Below are 27238 nucleotides of genomic sequence, written 5' to 3' on the forward strand. Positions count from 1 at the left end.
TGAGCGACTGAACTGAGTAGTTGATTTACAATGTTGTATTAGTTTCTGCTGTGAATTTTGGATCTGTCTTAACTCACCTTTGGCAGTGCACCTCAGATCAGATTTTTCCCTTGAAAAATGACTGTATGAACTCCGTTAAAAAGATTACTGAGGTGCTGTAATTCCTATTAAACAGTTTAATGTAAAAATATACACTAACATTTATTTGATATGAGTTTCATAGATGAAAAGAAGTTTTGTGTGAGTAATATAGGGAAAACATCCTAGTACTCAAAAATTTCTCAGACTCTAATTGCTGATGAAATTAATTTTGTTTAGACTATTTGTCTGATAAAAAAATAAAGCACGTTTGAATTAAATGAAATATTGACTTTTCTTCCTCACTGAGAAACGAGTGGGACTTCTTGAAGGTTCCTTTGAAGAGACTTTGATCAGCAAAAATTACTCCTTTTCAGTTTTGAGTTACTGTTGTTAACATTTGATAAAAAGATAATCTGTTTGCTCTGTGGACACAATATATAAAATAGAAGGTAGAAATAGAATTATATTTAAAAATGACTACACATGTGGATTTTTTTTTTTCTTGTGGTGTAGCTGGGAACTTCTCCACTTCATCTGGCAGCACAGTATGGACATTATTCCACCACAGAAGTACTACTCCGAGCTGGTGTAAGTAGAGATGCCAGAACCAAAGTGGACCGAACGCCATTGCATATGGCCGCCTCTGAGGGCCACGCCAGCATAGTGGAAGTTTTGCTTAAGGTATGTGTTCTCTTTTTGTACTCTGCTTTTGAAAGTCAGCCCACAAAGGTTTATAAAACCATAGTGGTTTTGTAAGAGGGAGAAGGGAACTAATTTTGTTACTGGCCAGGGTCCTTGGACTCCTTAATCAATAGAAGTTAGTAAGAGGCCAGACAAGAAATTCAGGCAGGGCTTTTTAGGGACTTGTGCTTCAGCATGAGGGAGTAGAAACAGGTAACAGGTTCTCTTGCTCATTCTCTGAGGAGGGAGAAGCTAGTCCCTTAAATAGAGTGAGGGTAGGGGCCAGTCCAGCCATTAGGTAGGAGGGGTTGCTTGAGTGTTGTGCCCTCCCCCTTGGTGGAGCTGTGTGTAATACCCAGCTTTTGCTCCCAGCACCTCGAAGTAGCAGTTGGGATTTTGGTCGTTTTGTATTTAATGTTCATAATTTGCCCCAGTCACACATGCAGTTATTTTTGGTCCCTATGGTTTCTCTGTATTCTGCTGCTAGAGGAGATGTTTGTCCAGGTGTAGGCACTGCAGCAAAGGGTCTCAGGTCCCAGCCTGTCTCAGTCTGATTGAATGTCTGCCTTTTCTATGCCTGTTATTTCACTTTCTGTGTGTAAGCATTCATTTAAATGAAAATTGTCTTAAAGTTTTATTTTGTGGGGGGAAAAAACTTGTATGTATGTTTTTAGTTAAGTCAGACAGTTGATTTCTTGGATCTTGGTCTTTGCTATGGTCAGCGACCCATAACTTTGTCTTACTCAACACATTTTAAATGTACATTGAAGGGAATGTTAGTTTGGATAGTTAACAAACAAACAAACTAGTATGGACAGGGCTTTTGCTTTAATCATCTAAATGCCAAAGAGAAAATTCTGAAACAGAGAGTGTTAGATGTAGATATTCCTAATCTTTTTTATTCCAGCCTCTAGATCAACTTATCTAAAAAACATACAGTGGAAGCCATAAATACAAATCACATGTAACTCTAGATTTTCTATTAACTACATTAAAAAAGTAAAAAAAAATGTTTTTCATATTATATTTTATTTAACTCAGTATATATAAAAAATTATTTCAATATGAGTCAGTATAAAATTATTACTGAGATGTTTTAGATCCTTTTTTTGGTGTGATGTCTTTGAATTCCTGTGTATTTATATGCACAGCATCTGTATTCAGACTACATATGTCTAGTGACCACCATTATGAATAGTGTACTTCTAGAGAGAGCCCTATTAATTCATTATATTGCATTGGCTTTGAAAGCAAAGGATATTTTTGTGTAAATAAGGGGCTGGAGAGTTTTGGAGGAAGCTATCTAGTTTTCCTTCACTCCTGATGCCATTTTAGCCCTTCGTGTTCATGACTGGGTGGCTGAAAGAATAATCGCTGTATTCCTGAGAAATTAGAAGGAAGGCAGTTGGGGAAGCTAGCATGATAGGAAACTGACTAAGTAACAGATGTATGGTGATTCTGGGAACGGGTAGATTATTCAGCACACAGAAATAAGAGTTGATCATGTTAGTAGCAGATTCTTGGTTTACAGCACAGAGGTTAGTATTTTCATATTAGAACTTTTTTATATTTCATATTTTAGAGATTTCATATTTTGAATTTTTATAGCATGGTGCTGATGTTAATGCAAAAGACATGTTGAAGATGACAGCTTTACACTGGGCCACGGAACACAATCATCAAGAGGTGGTGGAACTTTTAATCAAATATGGTGCTGATGTACACACGCAAAGTAAATTTTGTAAAACTGCATTTGATATTTCAATAGACAATGGAAATGAAGATTTAGCAGAGATACTACAGGTAACTTTTGGCTTTAACTTCAGAAAATAAGAAAGATCTCTGTCATATGAATGATTTAACTATTTAGCTTATAGGTTTTTTAAAAATTTATTTTTTAATTGAAGTATAGTTGCTTTACAGAATTTTGTTGTTTTCTGTCAAACCTCAACATTAATCAGCCATAGATATACATATATCCCCTCCTTTTTGAGCCTCCCTCCCATCTCCCTTCCCATCCCATCCCTCTGGGTTGACACAGAGCCCCTGTTTGAGTTTCCTGAGCCATACAGCAAATTCCCGTTGGCTATCTATTTTACATATGGTAATGTAAGTTTCCATGTTACTCTTTCTATACATCTCACCCTCTCTTCCCCTCTCCCCATGTCCATAAGTCTGTTCTCTATGTCTGTTTCTCCATTGCTGCCCAGTAAATAAATTCTTCAGAACCATTTTTTTAGGTTCCATATATGTGTGTTAGAATATGATATTTATCTTTCTCTTTCTGACTCACTTCACTCTGTATAATAGGTTCTAGATTCATCCACCTCATCAGAACTGACTCAATTTTTTTTCTTTTTATGGCTGAGTGATATTCCATTGTATATATGTACCATAACTTCTTTATCCATTCATCTATCAATGGGCATCTAGCTTGCTTCCATGTTCTAGCTATTGAAAATAGTGTTGCAATGAACAACAGGATAGATTTTCCTTTTTTGACCCTGTTTTCCTCAGGGTATTATTTAGCTTATAGTTTTTCATTTTGGACATTATTTTGGACAGACCCATTCCTCTTTCACTTCCTTTTTGTTCATTACTGTTTATTTTCCTAATTATAAGACCATAGTCTTTGCATGTAACATTAGAAGATTAGATACAATGATAACTTTCGGTGTTTTTAAGGTTCTGAATTCCCTTCTAGACATTTTATTCTCTTAATTATTTTGTTGCATGTGTGGATACCATATCATTTTTCAACTCTGTTGTCCTCCCACTGAAGTTTTTTTTAAGTAACCATAATAATGTCCCCTTGGTGAGTAATAGTAGTCTTCATCATTCTGATTGGTTTATTTTTTCACCATCCTCAAAAAAGTCTGTTTAAGAACACAGTTATTTATGGCTTTTCGACAAGTTTTCCTAATAACCAACATTACTTCTCTTTTCTTTAACTAGACAACATTGATGTAAATTATCTGCTTTACTTACTGCTTCTTGTTCTTCTTCCCAGTAGAACTCTTCTATAAGACCATATAAGTCTTTTGAACTTTACCTAGTTACTTAAAATACGTTGTATATTCAGGGAAATAAACACATGCTGTGCTTCTTTCAATTTTTTTTTCTTCTGACTGCAGTTTGGGGCCTAGAATTGAGGCTGGAGAACAATTGGGAAGGATGTGCTTTCTATAGGTAGTGTTATATATTGCCAAACATAGTAGAGAACATAATTTTGATTTGAATAATTTGTTTTCTGTAACTACAGGGCAGCAGAATATCTGTCAGTTGTAATAGATACATACATATATGTATTTTTTATTTTTTTTCCTTTCCCCTCTGCACAGCTTGCAAGATCTTAGTTCCCTAGCCAAGAGTTGAACCTACACCCTTAGCATTTTTTCCTAAGCACTGGCCCACCAGGGAATTCCCTCAACTGTGTTCTGTAAAAGTCTCTCAGATACTAATTTCTCCTCGCATGGGATTTTTGCTGTTTTATCTAGTGAGGAAAATTAGGATATAAGTCCATACCTATGATTTACTTCTGTACTTTCAATAGACCATAAACAAAGCTTTCCATTTGTATTATATAATTTTTCTTAGATTACAGAATGTTCCTTTATATTTGTGTTTGTGTGATATTAAAAGTCTGCTGTATGTTCTGTAATTCTGAAAACAGCTCTGGTAATTTGTTGCCTAGATTGCTATGCAGAACCAAATCAACACAAACCCAGAGAGTCCCGACACTGTGACGATACATGCTGCAACACCGCAGTTTATCATTGGACCTGGAGGGGTGGTGAACCTAACAGGTCTGGTATCTTCAGAAAATTCATCCAAGGCAACAGGTATTGAGATGCATATAGGATAGCTGTTGGGATTTTATGCTTTAGTAGGTATACATCCTTTTAAGAAAGGACTGTTGGAGAATAAGGGTAAGATTATATTAGCCACCTTGGTTTTCTTTCTTATAATTGACAAAAATCAAACTTTTATGAGAAAAATAATCTATAGAAAGGTGATATTGCAAAACATACTACAATATGACCTTCCAAAAGTGAATGCTATCCAAGCTTGTTTCACAAAACTAATACTATCTAAGCTTCATTTAACAATTGAGTAAAGTAAAGTAGTTTGTCAGAAAAATGCACTAGATTAAATTCCTTAAAGATTCAAACCTGTTTTCTCCTTTCTTGTAGATGAAACGGGTGTGTCTGCTGTTCAGTTTGGAAACTCCTCTACATCAGTATTAGCTACATTAGCTGCCTTAGCTGAAGCATCTGCTCCATTGTCCAATTCTTCCGAAACTCCAGGTTAGAAAAATAAGTCAAAATTTGTACATCAGAAGTTGGAGATTCAAATATTGACAAAGGCCAGGAAGAAAATTTAAAAGGTGAAAGAGGGTAGGGTTGAGTTTATGGCCATCTGAGAAGAGTCGGGCCAGATGAGGGTGCACACTACCAGCTCAGCTGATCTTATTAGATGCTTGGTCCATGTCGCCAGGTTCTGTTTTTTTCATGCGAAGCTGAAAATCTGGGTTTTAAAACGATATAAAATTTTGGCAATCAAGTAAAGTTAATTAAAATTAGAAACTAACTTGTATGGTTCACGGGAAACATATCTGCTTACCCAGTTTAGCTTTGTTTTACTAGTCTGTGACTTTGTGTAAAAAGTAGATAAATATATATGAACTTGCAGTCTTTCTCATAACTTTGAAATTTTGGCAGTTCTATTAGAATGACATAAAATCTTAATGACTGACAAAATTAGGAAGTAGCATACCCACAACCACCATTACAGGGTAACCTGGGGTTAAATGATTACAGACAATATTAATAGCCAATTTAGATAAGGTTTACCTTATATTATATTATAAGGTTTACCTAATTAAATTCGGCAGGCCAAAAAGTTCGTTTGGGTGTTATTGAAAAACCCAAAAGAATTTTTTGGCCAACCCAATACTTAACCAAACTAGTTTTTGCTGTAATTATGTAAGTGAAATTTTTTTTTTTTAATTAAAGAATTTTAAAAAACTCCACAAAATTATTTTTCTTACTGTAGTTTAAGCCACTGTATTTGGACAGTGCTTATGAAAATAAATAATAATTTGTTGTTTTTCATTATTTAAATTAATTTTTTTAAAAATGTGACTACTGCTAATAACAACAACAATTCACTGCATGTTTACTGAGTGTGCTTTCAGTTCAGTTTAGTTTGGTGTGTGTTTTGCACTGTGGCAAACATTTTATTTATGATCTCATTTAATCTTCACCAAAAAGATTGAAGGTAGATATTACTGGATTTGTGTCTTTAAGGTGATGATTGGAGGATGTAGTTTTTAGGGAGGGAGTACCTATCTCTCTCCTTTCTCTCTCTGTCCCTCCCTACCTTCCTCCCTTCCCTTCTCCCCACACCTCCACTCCCAACTAGTGATAGTAAACATTTCTTCATTCTCCAGCTTCTTTAGCATTGTAATCAGTGTTTGAATCTCAACCTTTGTATTTGGGAATCTGAAGATTTTTCTGAATACCTTTTCACGTTAGTAGCTTATGTGCATCATCCTATTGACGTGTGGCTTTTATGACCTATGCCAAAGGATCTCTTCAGAACCTTTGTAACTGCAAAAGCATATCAAAGAAAGTTAATTTCATTGGAGGGTTTCTGTTTGATTAAACTTGTAAATTTTTTTGCCTTCATTAAAGTACATATCACTGTAAATGAATCCTTTCTTCAAAGTCAACTGGAAGTTTTGGCATTTAGACGTTTGGCTCCATGAATTGGTCATAACAACTTTTCTTCAACCTTTGAAAATGTTATGTGTGGTCTAGTCTGAGAGAATTGGTAATAATAGTTGACTTTTATTGCATGTGACTTACAATCTTCTGTGAACAGAATAATTTTTCATTTCACTGCTACATCATGGTGGGATCTTTCTGAAGATATTTTAAGAGTTTGAATTAAGTTTAAGTTCAGGTGAGTACATTGACACCAGTATAAACAACTCAGCTGAGGTGTGTAATCACATAAAGAAATATCTTCTCACAGGTTGGTTTGCACATGCTCAGTCAAGTTATTTCTCTGCCTCTTGGCTGTCTAGTTTCTATTGATATCAGTTGTCAGACTCATCCTAATTTAGAAATGTTGTATGATTTTTCAAGGACATCTCAGGATCTGGGAAATTAACTAATACTTCCATTTATATATGATGAAATTGAGGTTTTGTAAAGGTTGAATAGTTTTGCACAAAGTAGCAAGGCTATTTAGTGACGAAAGGAAGTTTGTGCTCAAGGTCTGACTTATTCCTAAGTTGTGTGTCTGTGACTACCAAATACACTGTTTCCTCTATGCAGTTTCTTCAGGTTATAATTTGGTTTGTGGTAAGAATAAATATTTGTCACTATCACTACTTTTACTTCTGAGGTATATCTGTTTAAACAGTCTGTTGAAATAAATGTCTTCCTTTTTGTCCTTTTTAAATGGCTAAAGAACAAAATATAAGAACCCTCAGTACACTAATTGGTACTGCTCAGATTCTTTCCTTTTACTGGTGCTAAGTAGTACAGTAAACATGTCTTCTGATACTACATAACCAGACTAGCAGCAAGTGAACTGCATTTGAAATGGAGGCTAGCTGGCATATATGGTCCTATATATAGAAAATTGGTGCTTATGATAGTCTAGGAAACCATGCTGTTTCATTTGAACTATGGCTTTAAAACGTTCTTTCATGATTATGTTAGAAACATCTTTGATGTATAAAACAAATCTTAATGTTAGTTGAATGAGAACATCATAAAGGCAATCAGTCTAGTATAATGCTTTCACTGTGAAACCCAATGATACCTCCGTCTTCTTGATGTTACAAGCAAATATAACTTTGGATTGCCAATGTTTGATTAGAGTCTGTTACTAAATTACTTCCTTACTAGTATTTTTATGTAAATATTTCCAGTTTTGTTCTTTCCTCATAAACCTTTGTTTTGCTAAGCATTTAACTTGTTTGATTAAATTTTTAATCTCCATGCTTAATTTTCATAATTCTTTGTCTAATAGAAGTACAAAAAAGTAATTTGATAAGTCTCATTATACCCTGATGAGTTTGGTGCTAATGTTCATTTTTATTAAATTGGTTTTTAAAAAAATTTTTGTTTCAGTTCCTGAGTCCATAGGCCTATGCTGATTTTCATAGTTATATTAAATAATTACTAGCAGAGAAGGCAATGGCAACCCACTCCAGTACTCTTGCCTGGAGAATCCCATGGATGGAGGAGCCTGGTGGGCTGCAGTCCATGGGGTCGCTAAGAGTCGGACATGACTGAGCGACTTCATTTTCACTTTTCACTTTCATGCATTGGAGAAGGAGATGGCAACCCACTCCATTGCTCTTGCCTGGAGAATCCCAGGGATGGGGGAGCCTGGTGGGCTGCCGTCTATGGGGTCACACAGGGTCGGACACGACTGAAAACGACTTAGCAGCAGCAGCAGCTCTATCTTGGTACAGGTGAGGCCAGAAAAAGATGATGAAACAATTGATGTAAGTCATAAATTTAATTTGGCATCCTCCTGTGATGCAGGAGACCTGGGTTTGATCCCTGGGTTGGGAAGATCCCCTGGAGAAGGGAATGGTTACCCACTCCAGTATTCTTGCCTGGAGAATCCCATAGACAGAGGAGCCCGGTGGGCTACAGACCACAGGGTTGCAAAGAGTCAGACACAACCAAGTGACTAACAGTTTCACTTTTGATGGGTCATATGTACCGGGTTCTTGCTATGAGCTTGTCGTTGTGCTGAGTGCTTTACTTGCATTATTTGCATTATGCCATTTTGTTGTCACAATAGTCATCTGAATTAATATACTGTCATTGACCATGAGGCTTAGTTTTCAGCTTCAAGGTTTCAGAAATATTTTATTATTATATCCTGAGTTAATATAAGGGACTACTCACTCAGCAAACTCATAAGAAAGTGATACATCAATCAAAATGCTAAGTTATTTATTTTTAACTTCTTTTTAAGGGAGGATATAACTGTCTTTTGATACATGAAATTAGCTCATTTTGGAAATAAATCAGTGAAAAAATTTCTAGCCTCTAATAAAAGTATCAGGGCTTCCCTGGGGGGTCAGTGGTAAAGAACTTGCCTGCCAAGCGGAATATGAGGGTTCCATCTCTGGGACGGGAAGATCAACTGGAGAAGGAAATGGCAACCCACTCCAGTATTCTTGCTTGGGAAGTCCCATGGACAGAGGAGCCTGGTGGGCTACGGTCCATGGGGTGGCAGAAGAGTTGGAAATAACTTGGCGATTAAACAACAACTAAAAGTATGCATCCAGAGTTTACAAAATACTTGTTTAAAACATCCTTTATAGGAACTTCCCTGGTGGTCCAGTGGTTAAGACTCCGCTCTTCTAATGCAGGGGACGTGAGTTTGATACTTGGTTGGGGAATTAAGATGCCACGTGCCCTGTGGGGGGGTTCAAAAATTTTTTTTAAAAATCAAAAAAATAAGTAAAACATCCTTCATAATGTTGGAATGGGATAATTCAGGAGAAATATCAGGCAACTCAAACATTAATAGTTGTCATTTTCTGTTATTAAAACTAGTAGAATTTTTGCTTGGAGATAGTTGGAAATGATCTTGTTAATTTATGTACCCAATGATTAGAAAGCTGTATTCCTTTAAATATTCTGTGATTCAAGTTTTCTACTAATTTAAATTCCTCTCAGTTATGTAGTTTGAATTAATATGATAATATCATAAGAGCAGCTTTCTTAAATTTTGTGTCAATCAGAGTCACCTTCTCAATAATTCATTTGTCCCAGTTCTTTCCCAGTGGATTCTGATTCAGTAAGGTTAGGGTGAGGCCCTGACATCTATATTTTTAATGTGTTCTCAAAAGTGACTCTGGTGGCACACCAAAATTTAACAATTTGATGCAAATCATAAAAGATCTATTTCTTACTACTAATAAGTTGGATATAAAAACTATCTAAAGATTGTGAGTGCACTACAGCAAAGATTTGCTTGAATAATATATATTTCTTATTTCATTTTTATGTGTAATTTAATATTTATTCAACTATTTATGGGGTGCATAGGTGAATCTCTTCTAAGGAAAAGATGTAGGAGAGAGGAATGGCTTTCTTAATAGCTTTAATAGTTGAGTATACTGCTACTTTGGTATAAGAAGATGAAAGAAAAACTGTACAAAAAGGTCTTCATGACCCAGATAATCATGATGGTGTGATCACTCACTTAGAGCCAGACATCCTGGAATGCAAAGTCAAGGGACCTTAGGAAGTATCACTATGAACAAAGCTAGTGGAGGTGATGGAATTCCAGTTGACCTACTTCAAATCCAAAAAGATGATGCTGTGAAAGCGCTGCACTCAATATGCCAGCAAATCTGGAAAACTCAGCAGTGGCCACAGGACTGGAAAAGATCAGTTTTCATTCCAATCCCAAAGAAAGGCAATACCAAAGAATGCTCATACTACTGCACAATTGCACTCATATCACATGCTGGCAAAGTAATACTCAAAATTCTCCAAGCCAGGCTTCAACAGTATGTGAACTGTGAACTTCCAGATGTTCATGCTGGATTTAGAAAAGGCAGAGGAACGAGAAATCAAATTGCCAACATTTGTTGGATCATTGAAAAAGCAAGAGAGTTCCAGAAAAACATCTGCTTTATTGACTACACCAAAGCCATTGACTGTGTGGATCACCACAAACTGTGGAAAATTCTTGAAGAGACGAGAATACCAGACTACCTGATCTGCCTCCTGAGAAATCTGTATGCAGGTCAGGAAGCAACAGTTAGAACTGGACATGGAACAACAGTTCGGTTCAGTCGTTCAGTCGTGTCCGACTCTTTGCAACCCCTGTCTATCACCGACTCCCAGAGTTTACTCAAATTTATGTCCATTGAGTCAGTGATGCCATCTCATCCTCTGTCGTTCCCTTCTTCTCCCACCTTCAATCTTCCCCAGCGTCAGGATCTTTTCAAATGAGTCAGTTCTTTGCATCAGGTGGCCAAAGTATTGGAGTTTCAGCTTCAGCATCAGTCCTTCTACTGAATATTCAGGACTGATTTCCTTTAAGATGGACTGGTTAGATCTCCTTGCAGTCCAAAGGACTCTCAAGAGTCTTGTCCAACACCACAGTTCAAAAGCATCAGTTCTTCGGTGCTCAGTTTTATTTATAGTCCAACTCTCACATCCATACATGACTACTGGAGAAACCATAGCTTTGACTAGATGGACCTTTGTTGGTAAAGTAATGTCTTGGCTTTTTAATACACTGTCTAGATTGGTCATAACTTCTTTCAAGGAGCAAGTGTCTTTTAATTTCATGGCTGCAGTCACCATCTGCAGTGATTTTGGAGCCCCCCAAAATAAAGTCTGACACTGTTTCCCCATCTTTTTCCCACGAAGTGATGGGACCAGATGCTATGATCTTTGTTTTCTGAATGTTGAGGCCAGCTTTTTCACTCTCCTCTTTCACTTTCATCAAGAGGCTCTTTAGTTCTTCACTTTCTGCCATAAGAGTGGTGTCATCTGCATATCTGAGGTTATTGATAGTGCTTCATCCAGCCCAGCGTTTCTCATGATGTACTCTGCATAAGTTAAATAAGCAGGGTGAATAGACAGCCTTGACGTACTCCTTTCCTGATTTGGAACCAGTCTGTTGTTCTATGTCCAGTTCTAACTTGCTTTCTGATCTGCCTACTGATTTCTCAAGAGGCAGGTCAGGTGGTCTGATATTCCCATCTCTTTAAGAATTTTCCACAGTTTGTTGTGACCCACACAGTCAAAGGCTTTGGCATAGTCAATAAAGCAGAAGTAGATGTTATTCTGGAGCTTTTGCTTTTTCAATGATCCAGCAGATGTTGGCAATTTGATCTCTGGTTCCCATGCCTTTTCTAAATCCAGCGTGGGCATCTGTAATTTCATGGTTCATGTACTGTTGAAGCCTGGCTTGGAGAATTTTGAGCATTACTTGAGTAGTGTGTGAAATGAGTGCAATTATGCCATAGTTTGAGCATTCTTGGCATTGCCTTTCTTTGGGATTGGAATGAATGAAAACGGACCTTTTCCAGTCCTGTGGCCACTGCTGTTTTCCAAATTTGCTAGCATATTGAGTGCAGCACTTTCACAGCATCATCTTTTAGGATTTGAAATAGATCAACTGGAATTCCATCACCTCTACTAGCTTTGTTCGCAGTGATGCTCCCTAAGGCCCACGTGACTTTGCATTCCAGGATGTCTGGCTCTGGGTGAGTGATCACACCATCATGATTATCTGGGTCGTGAAGATCTTTTTTGTATAGTTCCTCTGTGTATTCTTGGACTGTAAGGAGATCCAACCAGTCCATCCTAAAGGAAATCTGTCTGGAATATTCATTGGAAGGACTGATGCTGAAGCTGAAACTCCAATACTTTGACCACCTGATGCAAAGAACTGATTCATTTAAAAAGACCCTGATGCTGGGAAGGATTGAAGGTGGGAGGTGAAGTGGATGGCAGAGGATGAGATGGTTGGATGGCATCACCAACTCAATGGACGTGAGTTTGAATAAACTCCAGGACTTGGTGATAGACAGGGAAGCCAGGCTTGCTGCAGTCCATGGGGTTGCAAGGAGTCGGACACGACTGAGCGACTGAATTGAGTCACTGATACTGCTGCTTAATCCTTTTAAGAATTGATTTATTAAGGAGCAAGCTTCAGGTAATTAGGATATAATTTTTTTTCCCTCTTTATATTATTTTTTTCAGTTTTATTTATTTATTTACTTTACAATATTGTAGTGGTTTTTGCCATACATTGACATGAATCCGCCATGGGTGTACATGTGTTCCCCATCCTGAACCCCCCTCCCTGCTCTCTCCCCTTACCATCCCTCTGGGTCATCCCAGTGCACCAGCCCCGAGCACCCTGTATCATGCATTGAACCTGGACTAGCGATTTGTTTCACATATGATATTATACATGTTTCAGTGCCATTCTCCCAAATCATCCCACCCTTGCCCTCTCCTACAGAGTCCAAAAGACTGTCCTATACATCTGTGTCTCTTTTGCTGTCTCACATACTGGGTTATTGTTACCATCTTTCTAAATTCCATATATATACGTTAGTATACTGTATTGGTGTTTTTCTTTCTGGCTTACTTCACTCTGTATAATCGACTCCAGTTTCATCCACCTCATTAGAACTGATTCAAATGTATTCTTCTTAATGGCTGTGTAATACTCCATTGTGTATATGTACCACAGCTTTCTTATCCATTCGTCTGCTGATGAACATCTAGGTTGCTTCCATGTCCTGGCTATTAGAAACAGTGCTGTGATGAACATTGGGGTACACGTGTCTCTTTCAATTCTGGTTCAATTAGGGTATAATTAAAACAAAAATGTGACATTGATTGTCAAAATCATATGTCTCAAATTGACGTGAGAAGGATATTATCATTTTGAGCACTTCGAATATAAAACAGAGTAATTATTCACTGTCATAGTGTATAGATTCAGTAAGGTTTATTTATCTGTAACTCATGGGCCTCTTATAAGTTTTTCTTTATTTGTATACAGTTACTTGGTATACTGATTTCTGCCCAAACAGAAAAATTTTATAGATTATAGCTTCTCCTATGAAATTGTATGTTAGCAGGTGCTGATTAGTAAGCTTTGATAAAATTTTGATTTAAAGAAAATATTACCTCTTTATGAAAATTGTATATGTATATACACTCTGTCAGGGGACTAAATGTGGACATCTATTTAAACTGAGGGAATGGGTTTCTTTTTCATCTGTTAACTCACCTCTAAGTTAAGAAGGTTTCTATTTGCTGGAAGTTACCATCATAGTGCTTGATAATTTTAAGAATTATATTTTTCTTTTGTCTGATATTTCATCTTCTTATCCCAAATAAATCTGATTTGCAGTCTAGTTTTGGTTCATTTTTTCTTGTTAGCATTTAGGTTCTTTTGCTTTATTTGATTTGTCATAGTAGTTACCTAGCCAGGTAAGAGATTTACCATCAGAAAGTAATGTATGAGTTCTATATGTTTAGACACAATTGACCATTTCACTTGACTGGAAAGTTGTGCAGAATGAGTGAAGTGAAGTCGCTCAGTCGTGTCCGACTCTTTGTGACCCCACGGACTGTAGCCTACCAGGTTCCTCAGTCCATGGAATTTTCCAGGCAAAAGTACTGGAGTGGGTTGCCATTTCCTTCTTCAAAGTTGTGCAAAGGTTTCCTTAAAATATGCTTCTTTATTTTTTTCTTATGCTCTCATTTCACTAATTTTAGAAAAAGCAAAACATCTTCCTGAAACATACATATTTGAAATGTTCTCTTAGTATATTTTCCTGTGCATGAAACTAAAGGGAGTTTAGTTAGGAGTCTGTTGCAGTCACCTGGGGAAGAAATAATGGTAGCATGGATTAAGATCTGGCAAAGAGATAATATGAAGTGAATAGAGTTGAGAGTTATTTAGATCATAGCTCAGTTGGTAAGGAATCCACCTGTAATGCAGGAGACCCTTGTTCGATTCCTAGTTTGAGAAGGTCCGCTGGAAAAGGGGGATAGGCTACCCACTCCAGTATTCTTTGTCTTCCCTTGTGGCTCAGCTGGTAAAGAATCTGCTTGCAATGCGGGAGACCTGGGTTCCTGGGTTGGGAAGATCCCCTGGAAAAGGGAAAGGCCACTCACTCTGGTATTCTGGCCTACAGAATTCCACAGTCCATAGGGTCACAAAGAGCCAGACACGACTGAATGACTTTCACTTACACTTTATTTGGATATAGAATTGGAAGTTAAAATTGTTAGATGTAGGCAACCCACTCCAGTGTTCTTGCCTGGAGAATCCCAGGGACAGGGGAGCCTGCTGGGCTACCGTCTGTGGGGTCGCACAGAGTCGGACACGACTGAAGTGACTTAGCAGCAGCAGCAGCAGGCCTTACATATACAGTGTAGTTTTAGTCCTTTGGAAATTAGCTCTCATAAAACTCTATTTTATGGCTCTTGTTTGCAGTCTTATATTGATGTTGCATTGCTTAGACTTATTTTTTCTCTTGTGGCACAGCTGTATAATCCCTTGACTAAATGAATATCTATGACTACCCTTCTTTTTGTCTTTAGTGCAACTTTGACTAATTGTTAATATAGTGGTTTTTCCAAAGGTATAATGAGTCTGGTGGTTGTTTCCCTCCTTTCTCCTCATAGTGAATTGGCTTTCAGGGATCAGTTAGTGGAGCTCATAATATTGCTTTGTTTTTGCCTGTTTTTGTTTTTGTTTTTAATTTCAGGTTCGAATTCAGGCGATAATACTTTCGAAATGTTACGGTTTTCTTCAGTAAGCATAGTTTCTATTTTATTGTTGAAATGTTTATATACATAGAATTTTCAGTCTTTTAAGAATACCTCAAAGACAGTTCTTTCCTTATCTTAGTTGAATTTTATGGCATTAAAATTCAAAAGTTATGTTGAACAAGAGGTCTCAAATATTTTCAAAGATGCTGCAGGTTATCTAGCCTCTCTTTGTATATTACAGCTTGACTTTTAAATTAGCAATGAATATTTATTAGTTATTTTGTTTTATCTAGGGGTTTTATATTTGGATATATCTGTGGATTTATAGTTTTTTTAAATGACATTCTTTGTAAAGTTTTTAGGTTTTCTCTTTTATTCTTATATGTTTCAACACTTCACTGTTAGGTTGTTCTTAGGATTAATCAGGGGGTACTTTGTTTTCTTACATAATTGGTTTCCTTATAACTTTTTCTTAATTCTTCACCAAAGTACACTTAAAAAGAAAGCTTTTTAGATGAAAGTCCAGAGCTCTGTTATCTTAATGATAGTCATTGCAAAGAATACAAAGATGAAAGTTCGAGTTGTGTCTTGATTATGTGTGATCTCAGAAATTTCTTATGTATCATTATGTTTTAGAAATATTTGCTACTTACAGGTACCATTCATCCAGAGTGAACATTTCTTTTTCATATGGATATTTAAAAGAAAAATCAAAGCAATAGTTAATGTGTTTGAAAACCTCAGTAGTTATTCTATCGAATATATTACTGTTTTATGCCCTACATTTCATTTTATAATTATCTTCCTGAAATTTTCTTAAGTGCTTGGTGATAAAGTATAATTATAGTTTAAGACAAACAAAAATGAGAGAACCGAAAACATAAAGATTGTTTGCATTTTGAATATCATCTGTGGTTTGTATTGTGATCTCTGATTACCCAAGTAACAGAGTCGCAGAGTTACAGCCATATCTCTTGCCATGAGTTCATCCTTGAAAACTAGGGTCCCGGTACCTGTCTTGCCTTTTTTTGTGTAAAAAGGAGTTTGTTTAATTAAGGCATATCTGTATTCAGTGAATCCTGTGGTTGTTGATATCCATGTTGTTCTGCTGGAAGTTGGTAGCAGCTTAGCATGTTTCAGAGTAAATGTGTATCTAAAGGGTAGCATGACTTTAGGAGAGAATTATTTTATTTCATTACACTTTTGGTAAAGTGTTACCTCAAATAACACATTTCAGAGAACCATATTATTTAGAAATAGTTTTTTTTTGTCATTTCCTTTTTCAGAATTAGTTATATTAAAACTTTTTTTTCATAGAAAAATTGAAGGGTGAACTTTATATCTTGTACCTGTATTCACACCTGTTAACATCTTGCCACCACAGCATGTTCACACACAGACACATGCTTTTATTTTGCCAAATTATCTGAAAATAGGTTACAGGCATCATGGCACTTTATCCTTAAATTCTTCAGCATGTATCTACCAAGAACATGGACACCTCCTACATATTCACCATTCTGTTTTCTAAAAACATAAACATTAATTTAGTAATACTATCTGACATGTGATTCATATTCAAGTTTCCTCAGCCCCAAAATGTCCTTTATAATGGTTTGTTTTCATCTGGGATCCAGTCAGAGTTCACACACTGTATTCAATTATTTTGTCTATCCCAAACTAGGATAGTCCTACTGTATTGCTTTTTTTTTTTTTTCTTTTTTTTGTACTTAAAAAATTTTGTTTATTTGGCTATGGAGGGTCTTAGTTGTGGCATGTGGGATTTAGTTCCTTGACCAGATCTAGTTCCCTTTGTTGGGAGCATGGAGTCTTAGCCACAGGACCACCAGGGAACTCCCTCTTGCTTGTTCTTTATGACTTTGAACTCTGTAGATTCATTTGAACATTTTGTTTCTTAAAAACATTTCACCATTGTTTTTTTTTTTAACATCCATTGGTGATGCTTTCTTAAATAAGTTATTACACTGGGGGTTACAGTGATAATTTTTCTTCTTTTGTTAATTAATGTCATTCTTCTATCAAGAAGATCGTAGTTCTTTCCCCCTTTCCCTCTTCTTTCATGAGATATTATCATGGATAAATGGATTTTTAAAAAATTTAATGGGTTATAATCCATTTGCTATCATTTTTCCTTTTGATGCCTTTTTAAAAAATGTGTAACATATATATCTATATATATATATATAAATCTGTTAATGTATAGTTTAATGAATTGTCACAAGGTAAATACTCTTGTCTAATCTCATTGCTCAGTTCATAGATGGAAAGTACTCATTATGTATACTGTGTCTGATGTATACCACCCAGTATGCTTTTTTGCCAGATTTATCCATGTTTTGTATTTAGTCACTTTAATTGCTATGTAGTATTCCAGTGTGTGAATCTACCATAGTTTGTTTATTCATTCTGCTTTTGATGGATATCTGATTTGTTTCAAGTTTTTGACTAATATGAGTAAAGCTGCTATGAATGTTTGTGAGTATATCTTTTGGGATCAGTAGTTGGGTACAGAATTGCCTGTGGGAAACGGTTTTGGCAATTTCTTTATCTAGGCAAGACCTGGAGTGCTGCTGTTTTCAGCTGCCAGCAGGCTGTCTGAGTTTTGAATTTTATTTATGTAAATGTTACTGTATTATTTGATATCCAGCAGTACCAGATCTATGTGCCACTTATAAAGGCAGCCCTTGCTCACACAGTCCAAAAAGGGAATGCTGTTTATTTTGTCTGCTTGAGAAGTACAGAGCTCCATGTTTTGTTGGATGGGAAATGTATATCAACTCATTTGTAAATTTAGATGGAGTATCACCACATACAACATTTTATTTTTTGGATTTTAGAATTTTATTAAGATGGTATAAGTACTTTGTCCTATCTGTGACCTCAGGAGATCTTATGAATTTTGCACCTCATAGAATTAAATGAAGGCAGTTTATTTAAACACATGTATGCATATATAGCTGAAACTCCTTTAATGTAAATTGTGGAACTTGCAGTCAGCTGTTTATATAGGTATCTACAGCACCACTAGAGACTGAATTTAAAAACCACGTAAGCTCTCCTCTATAAGAAAGATGGCTTCCCTGGGGGCTCAGATTGTGAAGAATCTGCCTGCCATGCAGGAGGCCCGGGTTCCATCACTGGTTTGGGAAGATCCCCTGGAGGAGGGCTTGGCAACCCACTCCAGTATTCTTGCCTGGAGAATCCCATGGACAGAGGAGCCTAGCAGGCTACAGTCCATGTGGTCACAAAGAGTCGGACACAGCTGAGCGGGTAGCACACTCATAAGAAAGAAGCAACGACAGCAAAAGCAGCAGAGCAGAAACAAACTTCTCTTCATGCTTCTATGTATGTTCATTGATTTCCACTTTTTTTTTTTTCCAGTAGTGGCTACGGAGGAAGTAGTTACTGCAGAATCTGTGGATGGTGCAATTCAGCAAGTAGTTAGTTCAGGGGGTCAGCAAGTCATCACAATAGTTACAGATGGAATTCAGCTTGGAAATTTGCACTCCATTCCAACAAGTGGAATAGGTCAGCCCATCATTGTGACCATGCCAGATGGACAACAAGGTTGGTGGAAGGCATTTACGTAAATGGTGTTTATTCTTAATTCTCAGGAAATTGTGTCATGTTTTTCAAAACATTTATTTTTGCCTTAAATTATGTTTTTGTAACATTTTACAACAGACTTAATTGCCTAATTTTATTTTCTTTGTTGTTCACGCACTAGGCTATGTCCAACTTAGGCTACTATTAAAGTTAGCTTGCTTTCTCTGAGTGTATATTAGGTAGAAAGAGGAATTTCCCCAAAATATTCTAATTGGAAAACAAGCTTAAGTAAATATTTCAATATCAGTATAGGACAGTACTTTTCTAGGCCATTTAATACAATTCAGATATTGTATGAGCTTGTAAAAACACTATGTGAGAAAAGACTACTTAAAAAGAAGTTGGACACAGTGGCAACTTTTAGCAGCTTTGTTGATAATTGTCCCATTTTTTTCATTTTGAGTAATAAGAGAGTAGTAATAAAATGGATGAAACATAAGCCCCAGGTACATTTTAATCAAACTAAAAGGCTGAGAAAACCACAAAATTCCATATTTTAAGTGATTGCCAAAAACGTCTTAAAATCTAAGCCAGGGCAGGAGAACCCTCAGGGAAACCCATAGTTGTGCATCAAGAAAAGGAGTTGAGCTCAGAAGTCAGCAATAAATATACACTTCCAGCAAGACAGGGCCCAGTCTGAGTGGGCAGTGCTGCAAGTAGGGTTAAGGTAGACTAGACATGAAAGCTGAAGGAAGCAGAAAGAGAAGGTGCAGAAAGTTCCTATCTGAGCAAGCATCACCCTGTACCCAGTACTTCCCAATCCCTGCCCTGATCTAAAAGAAAAGTATGCGCACACATAACCTTCTGGAAAATGACTCAGGATTGTAAAGACTAAGCCTCTTCATGGCCATGAAGGAAGTGGGGGAAGGGAAGGGCTGGAGGGAGAAGCCCTCCTAAACCAGGTTTGATTGAGAGTGGCAGGGAGGTATGCCTTGCAGAGAGACTGGGTCTCAAGGAAAGATTTTGTGTCTTTAGCAGTGGAGGAGGAAATGCTTGACCTGTAGAGCCTGGGAGGCTTTTCTCTCCTGCAGGTGCTCCAGGATTTGGATCAAGACCAAGTACTTTCACAAGCTTTAAGAACTAATTCTAACTATATAGAAAAGAAGAAGCTTTCACTCCAATTAAAATACATAAATTTATATTAAAAAAAGAAGCTTTCAGAGTATTTGTTTTAAGCAAATACAACACTGTTTCCAAAACTTGATATTACACACAGAGACTAATCTCATTGATGAACAAATGGAAAGAAACTCATGTTTTTGGATCAGATGACTCACTGTCATAAAGCTCTCAATTCTTCCTGACCTAATTGATAAATGTAATGTGATGGGGGCGGGGGAAAGGCTGTATTAATTTACTAGGACTGCCATAACAAACTATCACAGTCTGGGTGACTTAACAGAAATTTACCTTCTCACAGTACCGAAGGCCGGAAGCCCAAGATCAAGGTACTGGCAGGTTTGGTTTCTTCCGAGGCCTTTCTCCTTGGCTACAGGTGTTTGCCTCCTTGTTGTGTCCTTACAGAGTCATCCCTCGGTCTGTGTATGCCGTCTGCGGCCTAACCTCTTACAAGGACAGCAGTCATACTGTAGTAGGACCCACTCAAATGACCTAATTTTACCTGTTTAACCTTTTTAAAGGTCCTGTCTCCAAATGCATTCTGAGGTACTGAGAATTAGGAAGGACTTAAAACATTAGAATTGTGAGGGGGACAAAATTTAGGCCATAATAAAAACCAATAGGTCTTTTTTTGGAACTTGCCAAACTGAATCTGAAATTTATATCGATGAAAGAGGAGGAAGAGCAATGAGGGGATTGAATATTAATATAAACATTTAAAGCCTTCATAATTTAAAATTATAAATGGCATTTGATTATATATACTATGTAGACAGTCCAGTGAAACAAATGTAAAGTTCTCAGTTCTTTTTGAATAAATTTTTAAATGTAGTATGATATGAGTTAAAAGAAATACTTTAATTCTCAATATTTCTAGTGTTTTTAATTAATAGTTTTACTATTTTTCATTTGTTTACATTTATATATGACAGTAGGAAAGTTTTTAATGTTTTGACATTAGAAGCTGTGGGACAGTTGTATTTTCCCCAATCATTAGTAAGATTGTTTTGCATAGTTTAAGCTTGCACACTCATTTTTATGTTCTTGCTCTGTTATGCAAAGCAAGGACATCCTCTCCCTCTCAGTATATTTACATTTGTATAAATAGATACGGAAAATTGGGGCAAAGTCCAACAACCCAATGGACGAGCAAGGCTTATGAACAGTGTTCATAATAGTGTATCCACATAGTGGAATATAATGCAGCTAAATTAAAGAAAGCTCTGTAAGTATTGATGAAAGGTACCTAGATATATGAAGTGAAAACAGTAGATACTTTCATGTAAGAAAGAGAAAAAAGAGAATTGCAAATTCATATTCATTTTTACATGAATGAACATAAGAACGATGCATAAGAAACCAATAAAAGCAATTATCTGTTAGCAAAATATGCTTGTTAAATATTTTGATTTTGAGCCATATGAATGAATATATTGTCTATGAAATGAAAAAAATAGGCACTTTAAATGATAGTTTTCAGTAAAAAGCCAAGAAGTTGACAAAAATATGGACATTTCTCATAAAAAGGAAATCAGTGTTATGAAATTACTGGTTTTGGAATATATTTATCTTAGATGAGTTGCATCAACAATATCAAGACTAGTTTTAATTCTTCTAAACCTATCTGAAAATGAAGTAATGAGTAAATTTTTTCATTTTAGTATTAACAGTACCAGCAACGGACATTGCTGAAGAAACTGTTATAAGTGAAGAACCGCCAGCCAAAAGACAATGTATCGAAATAATTGAAAACCGGGTGGAGTCTGCAGAGATAGAAGTAAGGAGTCTTTTACCCGGTGTGCTTTGCTGCAGTCATCCAAAATAAATTTCATCTGCTTTTTTTTTTTTTGTCTTTTATATTTATTACTGACAGTATTGTTTTGATATAGAATGAGTACTTTTTTGTCTAATTTTTTTTGCCTTATTCATATAGCAAGCCTTCAATAAATAAATATTGAATGAATGAATGAATGAGTGAAGAATCTGTTTGTAACAGTCTTTCATCATGGTAACATTGGAATGTCTTTGGTTTTTGCACTTCATCCTTTATTTTCTATTAAATTTACATACATCATTCTCACAGTCACTAAAGGGAATGTCACTATATATTGACTAAACATTTTTTTTCTTTCACAAATGAAATGCAAATGTCTATATGGGCTGGAAGATCCTCTTAAAGAATGTTGGAGTTTGTCAACTGAGTTATTTTTTTGAAAAAGCCATAGATAACCACTTATTTCACTGTTGAGTCCATTAAAGAAATTACATGTAGACTAGCTGTTGATAGGGTCACCTTTTTTTCTTACGTCTGCCAATCTAGTTTGAAATTGTAAACTAGTTTGTAAATGTGACTATACCATAGTTACCTCATAGATTTTTTCTCACATTACTGTAAATAGAATTGTTCCCCAAATTTTATAATTAACTACATCAAAATGAAAATAAGATCATTCTTGAATAACTTTTAAAGAGCAACTGCAATGTAAAGACAAGAAGTTTGGATTTGAAATTAAATGAGCTGTATTTGAATCCCACTTCTTGCCCCTCTTATTAGCTTTGAGGCAAGTTATCTTACCTTTCTGCACTTCTGTTTTATTTTCTCCCACATTTGAATTTAGGATAACAATATCTGCATTTTGGGGGTTTTATGAGAGTTAAAAAAGTCAGCCTATTGTTATATTCACATTCATAATATCTAATATATGTGAATAGTAAACATTGGTGAGTATTTAGAAATTCTTTGTTAAGGTTCTTATTATTATAGAAAAAAGAGGATATTTAAAAATGTCACCTAAAGGAAACATAATTCTAACTGAGGACAGTTAGAAAATATTCTTGCCCAAATTCAGTTACATGTAAAACTAGTGGCCGCAATCTCAAAGTAGGTATTACTGAGTTAAGAATTTAATTCATGGTTTAACCAGATGTTTAGTAATGTTTAATTATTGAGGGCGTGTTGTTTTATTTCTTCAAAATTTAGAGTAATACACTAAAATTCTTAGAAATTAACCATTTATTTCATTGAATGGTGTCAGTATACTTATTATTTAATAATCATTAATATCTTTTACAGATAAATCAGTTGATTTTTTTTCTGACATATAAAATGAAGAAGATTTTGTCATGTACTACTTTTAAATTACTTGAATTTTTATTGAACATAAACTGACTCAATTCAGCATTTCTTTTAATTGGAGTAGAGTTGATTTATGTCAGTTCACCATTTTTAAAACAGTGAATATGCAGCCTGTACCTTTTATTTACCTACCAACCAGGTAGAGTTGCTGTTTTCTTCAAAGTTCACCCTGATTCCACCTACAGTCTTTCAGAAACCAGGGAGAATAATTAAAAATAACAAGGAAGTATGAACTGAGATATATAAATTAACTAGAACCAAGTAGACAGCACTTCAGGGAGGTGGAATTTTACCTTGATATAAAGAACTTAAGGAAGTTAGAGTTTCAGCTCAATTTTTGTAATTAGAGTTATCTGGTAATAGAAATCTTATTTGCCATCACCGGAAATGTTCAGGCCAAAGTTGCATAATCTTAGAGCTACTGCAGAGAAACCTTGAAGCATAGAGTGAGCAGAGATGGTAGAGGGGGGCAGGGGATACAGAATGAAGAGAGACCTCCAATGTTTTCATTAAACCATTTCCTTAGAGTACATGAAGTAGTTCTTTGGATTTTATTTTCGTAGATGACCAGTAGAGTTGTCTTAGGGATATACTTTTATATTCCTTTCTAAGTGATTGCTTGGCCAAAAACCTCAAATGTTTCTCTAAATCAGTGGTTCTGAACTGGAGCAATTTTGACCCCAGGGGATATTTGGCAATATCTGGATACATTTCAGGTTGTCACAGTGAGGGAAATGTCACTGACATTTAGTGGATAGAGGCTGGGGATGATGCTAAACATTCCATAGGATGTGTTTTGCCTTCTGTTCAGCCTTCATAGTGGAAAAGCAGCCACAGACAGTTTGGTAATGAGTGGGTATGGCTGTATTTCTGTAAAACTTTATTTATAAAAATAGGATCGTGTTTGGCCCATGGCAGTTAGAGGATATTTACGCACAAGCAGACAGCTCACACACCCTGCCTCAGTTTCTTTTTTAAAAAAATATTTAATGGTTAAGAATATGAGTCTGGAATCAAATTTAGGTTTGAATGATAATTTTCTGAGTGTGATTGGTCAAGTTATTTAACCTTTCAAGGCTTGGCTTCCCCATCAGCAAGAAGGGAAAAATAATAGCACCTACATTATCAAATTGTTGTAAGGTTCAAATGAGAATGCATGTGAAAGACTAGTACAGTGGTGAGCATATGGTAAATGCTCAGTAACTTGCTATTATTATTACCTTCTAAAAGTTACACTGAGGTATGGTAGAAGATAAATCACTATTGTGATTTCTTTTGCTTTATAATAGGTAAAGTAAAATAAATTTGAAAAATCACATATAAAACTGTTAAAAGATAATTGCTAATAGTTGAAGCAGAATTTGAGAATCTTATTTGGAAATAAAAAAGCAAATTCAAAGCCTTTGTTCCATTATTCTATTGCCTAATGTAATAATAATATATTGTTGGGCATGAAGTTGTAGTGTAAGATAAATAATCTTCCTTATTGGTTTCATAAACTGAAATGTGAATCTCTTGCTCTAAATGTGAATAAATAGCTAATTTTATAAGATCCCTTGAAGTTTATCTTTTCTAATATTTCCTACCAAATCAGGGCAAGTTTTTATCTATATTCAAAACTTTGACTGGCAAAGGATCTTATTAGGACAGGTAAAATTGTAAAACATGTAAATGCACAGCTGTGTGTTCTCCTATAGAGCAAGGTGGTCTAGCTTGCACCCTTTCTAAAGTCCTGCAGTTCACTGACAGGGACTGGTGTCCATTGCTTATATGAGGTTGGCATCTTGCCTGTAGTAAGGAGAAAAGAGTAGCAGGGTAGGGCTTAGGCATTTCTTAACTTGGAGATGACAGGCACACCTTTCTTCTACTGTACATTTTATGTAATTGAACAATTTGGAGACTACATATGTAATCAATCACTCCAACTTTTGGTGGACTCATGGGAAAAACTAATGTTGGCTCTAGCTTCATTCCCAGTGTAGGGAAGGCAGTGGGATCGCAGGAAGGCAGGACTATTATACATGTTCCTTTTTATGGACCATGTAAATAGTGAAGGGAAGGGAATCTTTTGGTGTTCCCAGTGGACATGGGTCAAGGAGGGAGTGGAAGAGACCCCCATAGTGTCCTCTTTCCCAGCAAGCTGCCAACCCCTTGCCTTTACCTTCAGTTCTCTCTGGTTAAGTGTCTTGTCCAGTGGGAACCTGGCCTCATTTTGTGACTAGTAGTTCTGCTCTTAGCCCCCACCTCATTCAAAGGGCTTGTGCTTCTGAGATGAGATTGAGCTTGGGTCTGTGCAAGTTGAGTTTTTGTCCATCTCCTTACCTGAGGTATGGGAAAGGAGATGAAATGTTTTCCCTTAGACAACTGTATAAGGGCAGAGTGAGGAGGAGGAGAAAGAATATCATTTTCATTGGACCAGATTTGTGTGTCACCTCTTAGTTTATTCAGGAACTTAATACACGTGTTTTACAATATATAATGCATCACAATAGAGAAATGAATATTTTACTGGTTTGTAAATTGGTATAATTTAGGAAATGCTAATCTAGACTAGCCCTCCTCATTTTGAAGGTGAGGAATCTTGCTTGCTATCATAGAAAATGACAGTTTTAAACAGTAATAGTAGAACCTCATAAACCTGACTCATTGTGTTATGGGAAAGCTACATCATCTCTGAGCTTCATTTTTCTCATCTGTAAAATGGGCATAATATCTATCTTAGAGACTTGTTATTGGAAATCACCTTGTTAATCAATATATATAATGGGTTTTCAATGAATACTATTTCTTTTATAATTAGTAGCTTTTTAACTTCACAGATGAAGATGTAAAGAGGTATGGCTACATATTTCCCTATTTAAGTTTTTCACTAGTTTTTATAGTTGGTATAAAGATACAGGTACCCAGTTTGGGTTCATCATGCTAGTTTTATTTCTAATTAGCAAATAATTTCCTTGAGGTCAGAAACTAACCTTTATCTCATAGGGAGGAGCTCAAAATGACGGCTTTAATTATAAGAGAATTGGTTAAAAAGGCAAGATGTCTCAGAAATACCAGTAGATGGCTACTTTTAACTACTACAAGTTTCTTTATTTGTAGGATGTATGCTTGAATGTGTTAATGTATTTGTGCAGTTATGAAAAAAAAAACTTTTTTTTTTGTTCATTAGGAGAGAGAAGCTCTTCAGAAACAGCTGGATGAAGCTAATCGAGAAGCACAGAAATACCGACAGCAACTTCTAAAGAAAGAACAGGAAGCAGAGGCCTACAGACAGAAATTAGAAGCTATGACGCGTCTTCAGACTAATAAAGAAGCTGTTTAATTGAAATGAACATATAGTTTGAGTTTACTTTTGGTCAAGAAAGAATACAGTCTTGAACTGTACACGATAAGGTGCAGTCATGGAAAGACAGGATAACTGAAGAGACTGCAGATGGATAATTGGACTTAAGCCATGAGCTCTGAGTTCTTGTAACATAAAACTTTAGAAGTTGTGAAATGTATTTAAAACTGAATTCTGTAAATAGTTTTTTTTTTTTTTACAGTTCCAAATGAGTTGATAAAGATTGTTGAAGAGATCCAAAAACACAATAAGCCACCGTTTTTGTGAATTCTTTTTGATATTAGTACAAACCTTAATTTCTCAGAAATGGAACAGTTTTAAGGGTGATCGTTGATTAGACCAAATGTGTAATAATTATGTGGTGGACTGATGCTGGAATTACTCCTGTCGGTATAAACTTCTATATGAAGAGAAGATTTCTACCAGGAAATCTTTGTACAGCTTTAAGTTGTCTCAGATTCTCTGAAAACATTTTTTAGAAAGCAGATTTTTATATTTGTTCAATTTCAGCTATACCCAAGTAGATTTACATGTATATGAAGCAAATATTTTTTAAAATCTTCTGTTTGTACATATTCTGCATGTTTTATAATTTTGGAATGCATCACTTGCATAGGTATTATTTTTCCCACAAAGATGATGAAAGTTACTAGGAAAGAAAGAAACCCTTTTATTCTGTAGGTCCTTGAAACTAAGTAAGCTAGCAGCTGGTTTTATTGGAATGACAATGTTCTTGGAAGGAGCAGCTTACAAGATATCTTGAATTTGCAAACTGCAAAATTTATGCTTTTTTGAAAATTTCGTAGTGGGGACGTGAAACTATTCTGTGCCTTCCATCATGATTTCCACATGAAGCACTTTAAGGCACTGGATTTTAAGATAATGTTTTTGGAAAACTCAAAACATATGGGTTTCTGAAATACTTCATGGACTCATTTCCCC

General features: G+C 35.9%; 1 protein-coding gene across 2 annotated transcripts in view; it reads left to right on the forward strand.

The window, feature by feature from the left end:
• Positions 1–26309, forward strand: part of GABPB1 (GA binding protein transcription factor subunit beta 1) — a 68368-nt gene extending 42059 nt beyond the window's left edge. For both annotated transcript variants that reach the window (XM_052646325.1, XM_052646326.1), the window contains exons 3-9: positions 595–762; positions 2371–2565; positions 4457–4604; positions 4956–5069; positions 18474–18659; positions 21479–21594; positions 26123–26309. In XM_052646325.1, coding sequence (XP_052502285.1) covers positions 595–762; positions 2371–2565; positions 4457–4604; positions 4956–5069; positions 18474–18659; positions 21479–21594; positions 26123–26275 — 1080 coding nt within the window. In that variant the 3' untranslated portion in view covers positions 26276–26309. The remainder of the gene's footprint in view (positions 1–594; positions 763–2370; positions 2566–4456; positions 4605–4955; positions 5070–18473; positions 18660–21478; positions 21595–26122) is intronic.
• The last annotated feature ends 929 nt before the right edge of the window (positions 26310–27238 follow it).

This window comes from Budorcas taxicolor, chromosome 10, assembly GCF_023091745.1.
Source record: "Budorcas taxicolor isolate Tak-1 chromosome 10, Takin1.1, whole genome shotgun sequence".
In the NCBI taxonomy this organism is placed as follows: Eukaryota; Metazoa; Chordata; class Mammalia; order Artiodactyla; family Bovidae; genus Budorcas; species Budorcas taxicolor.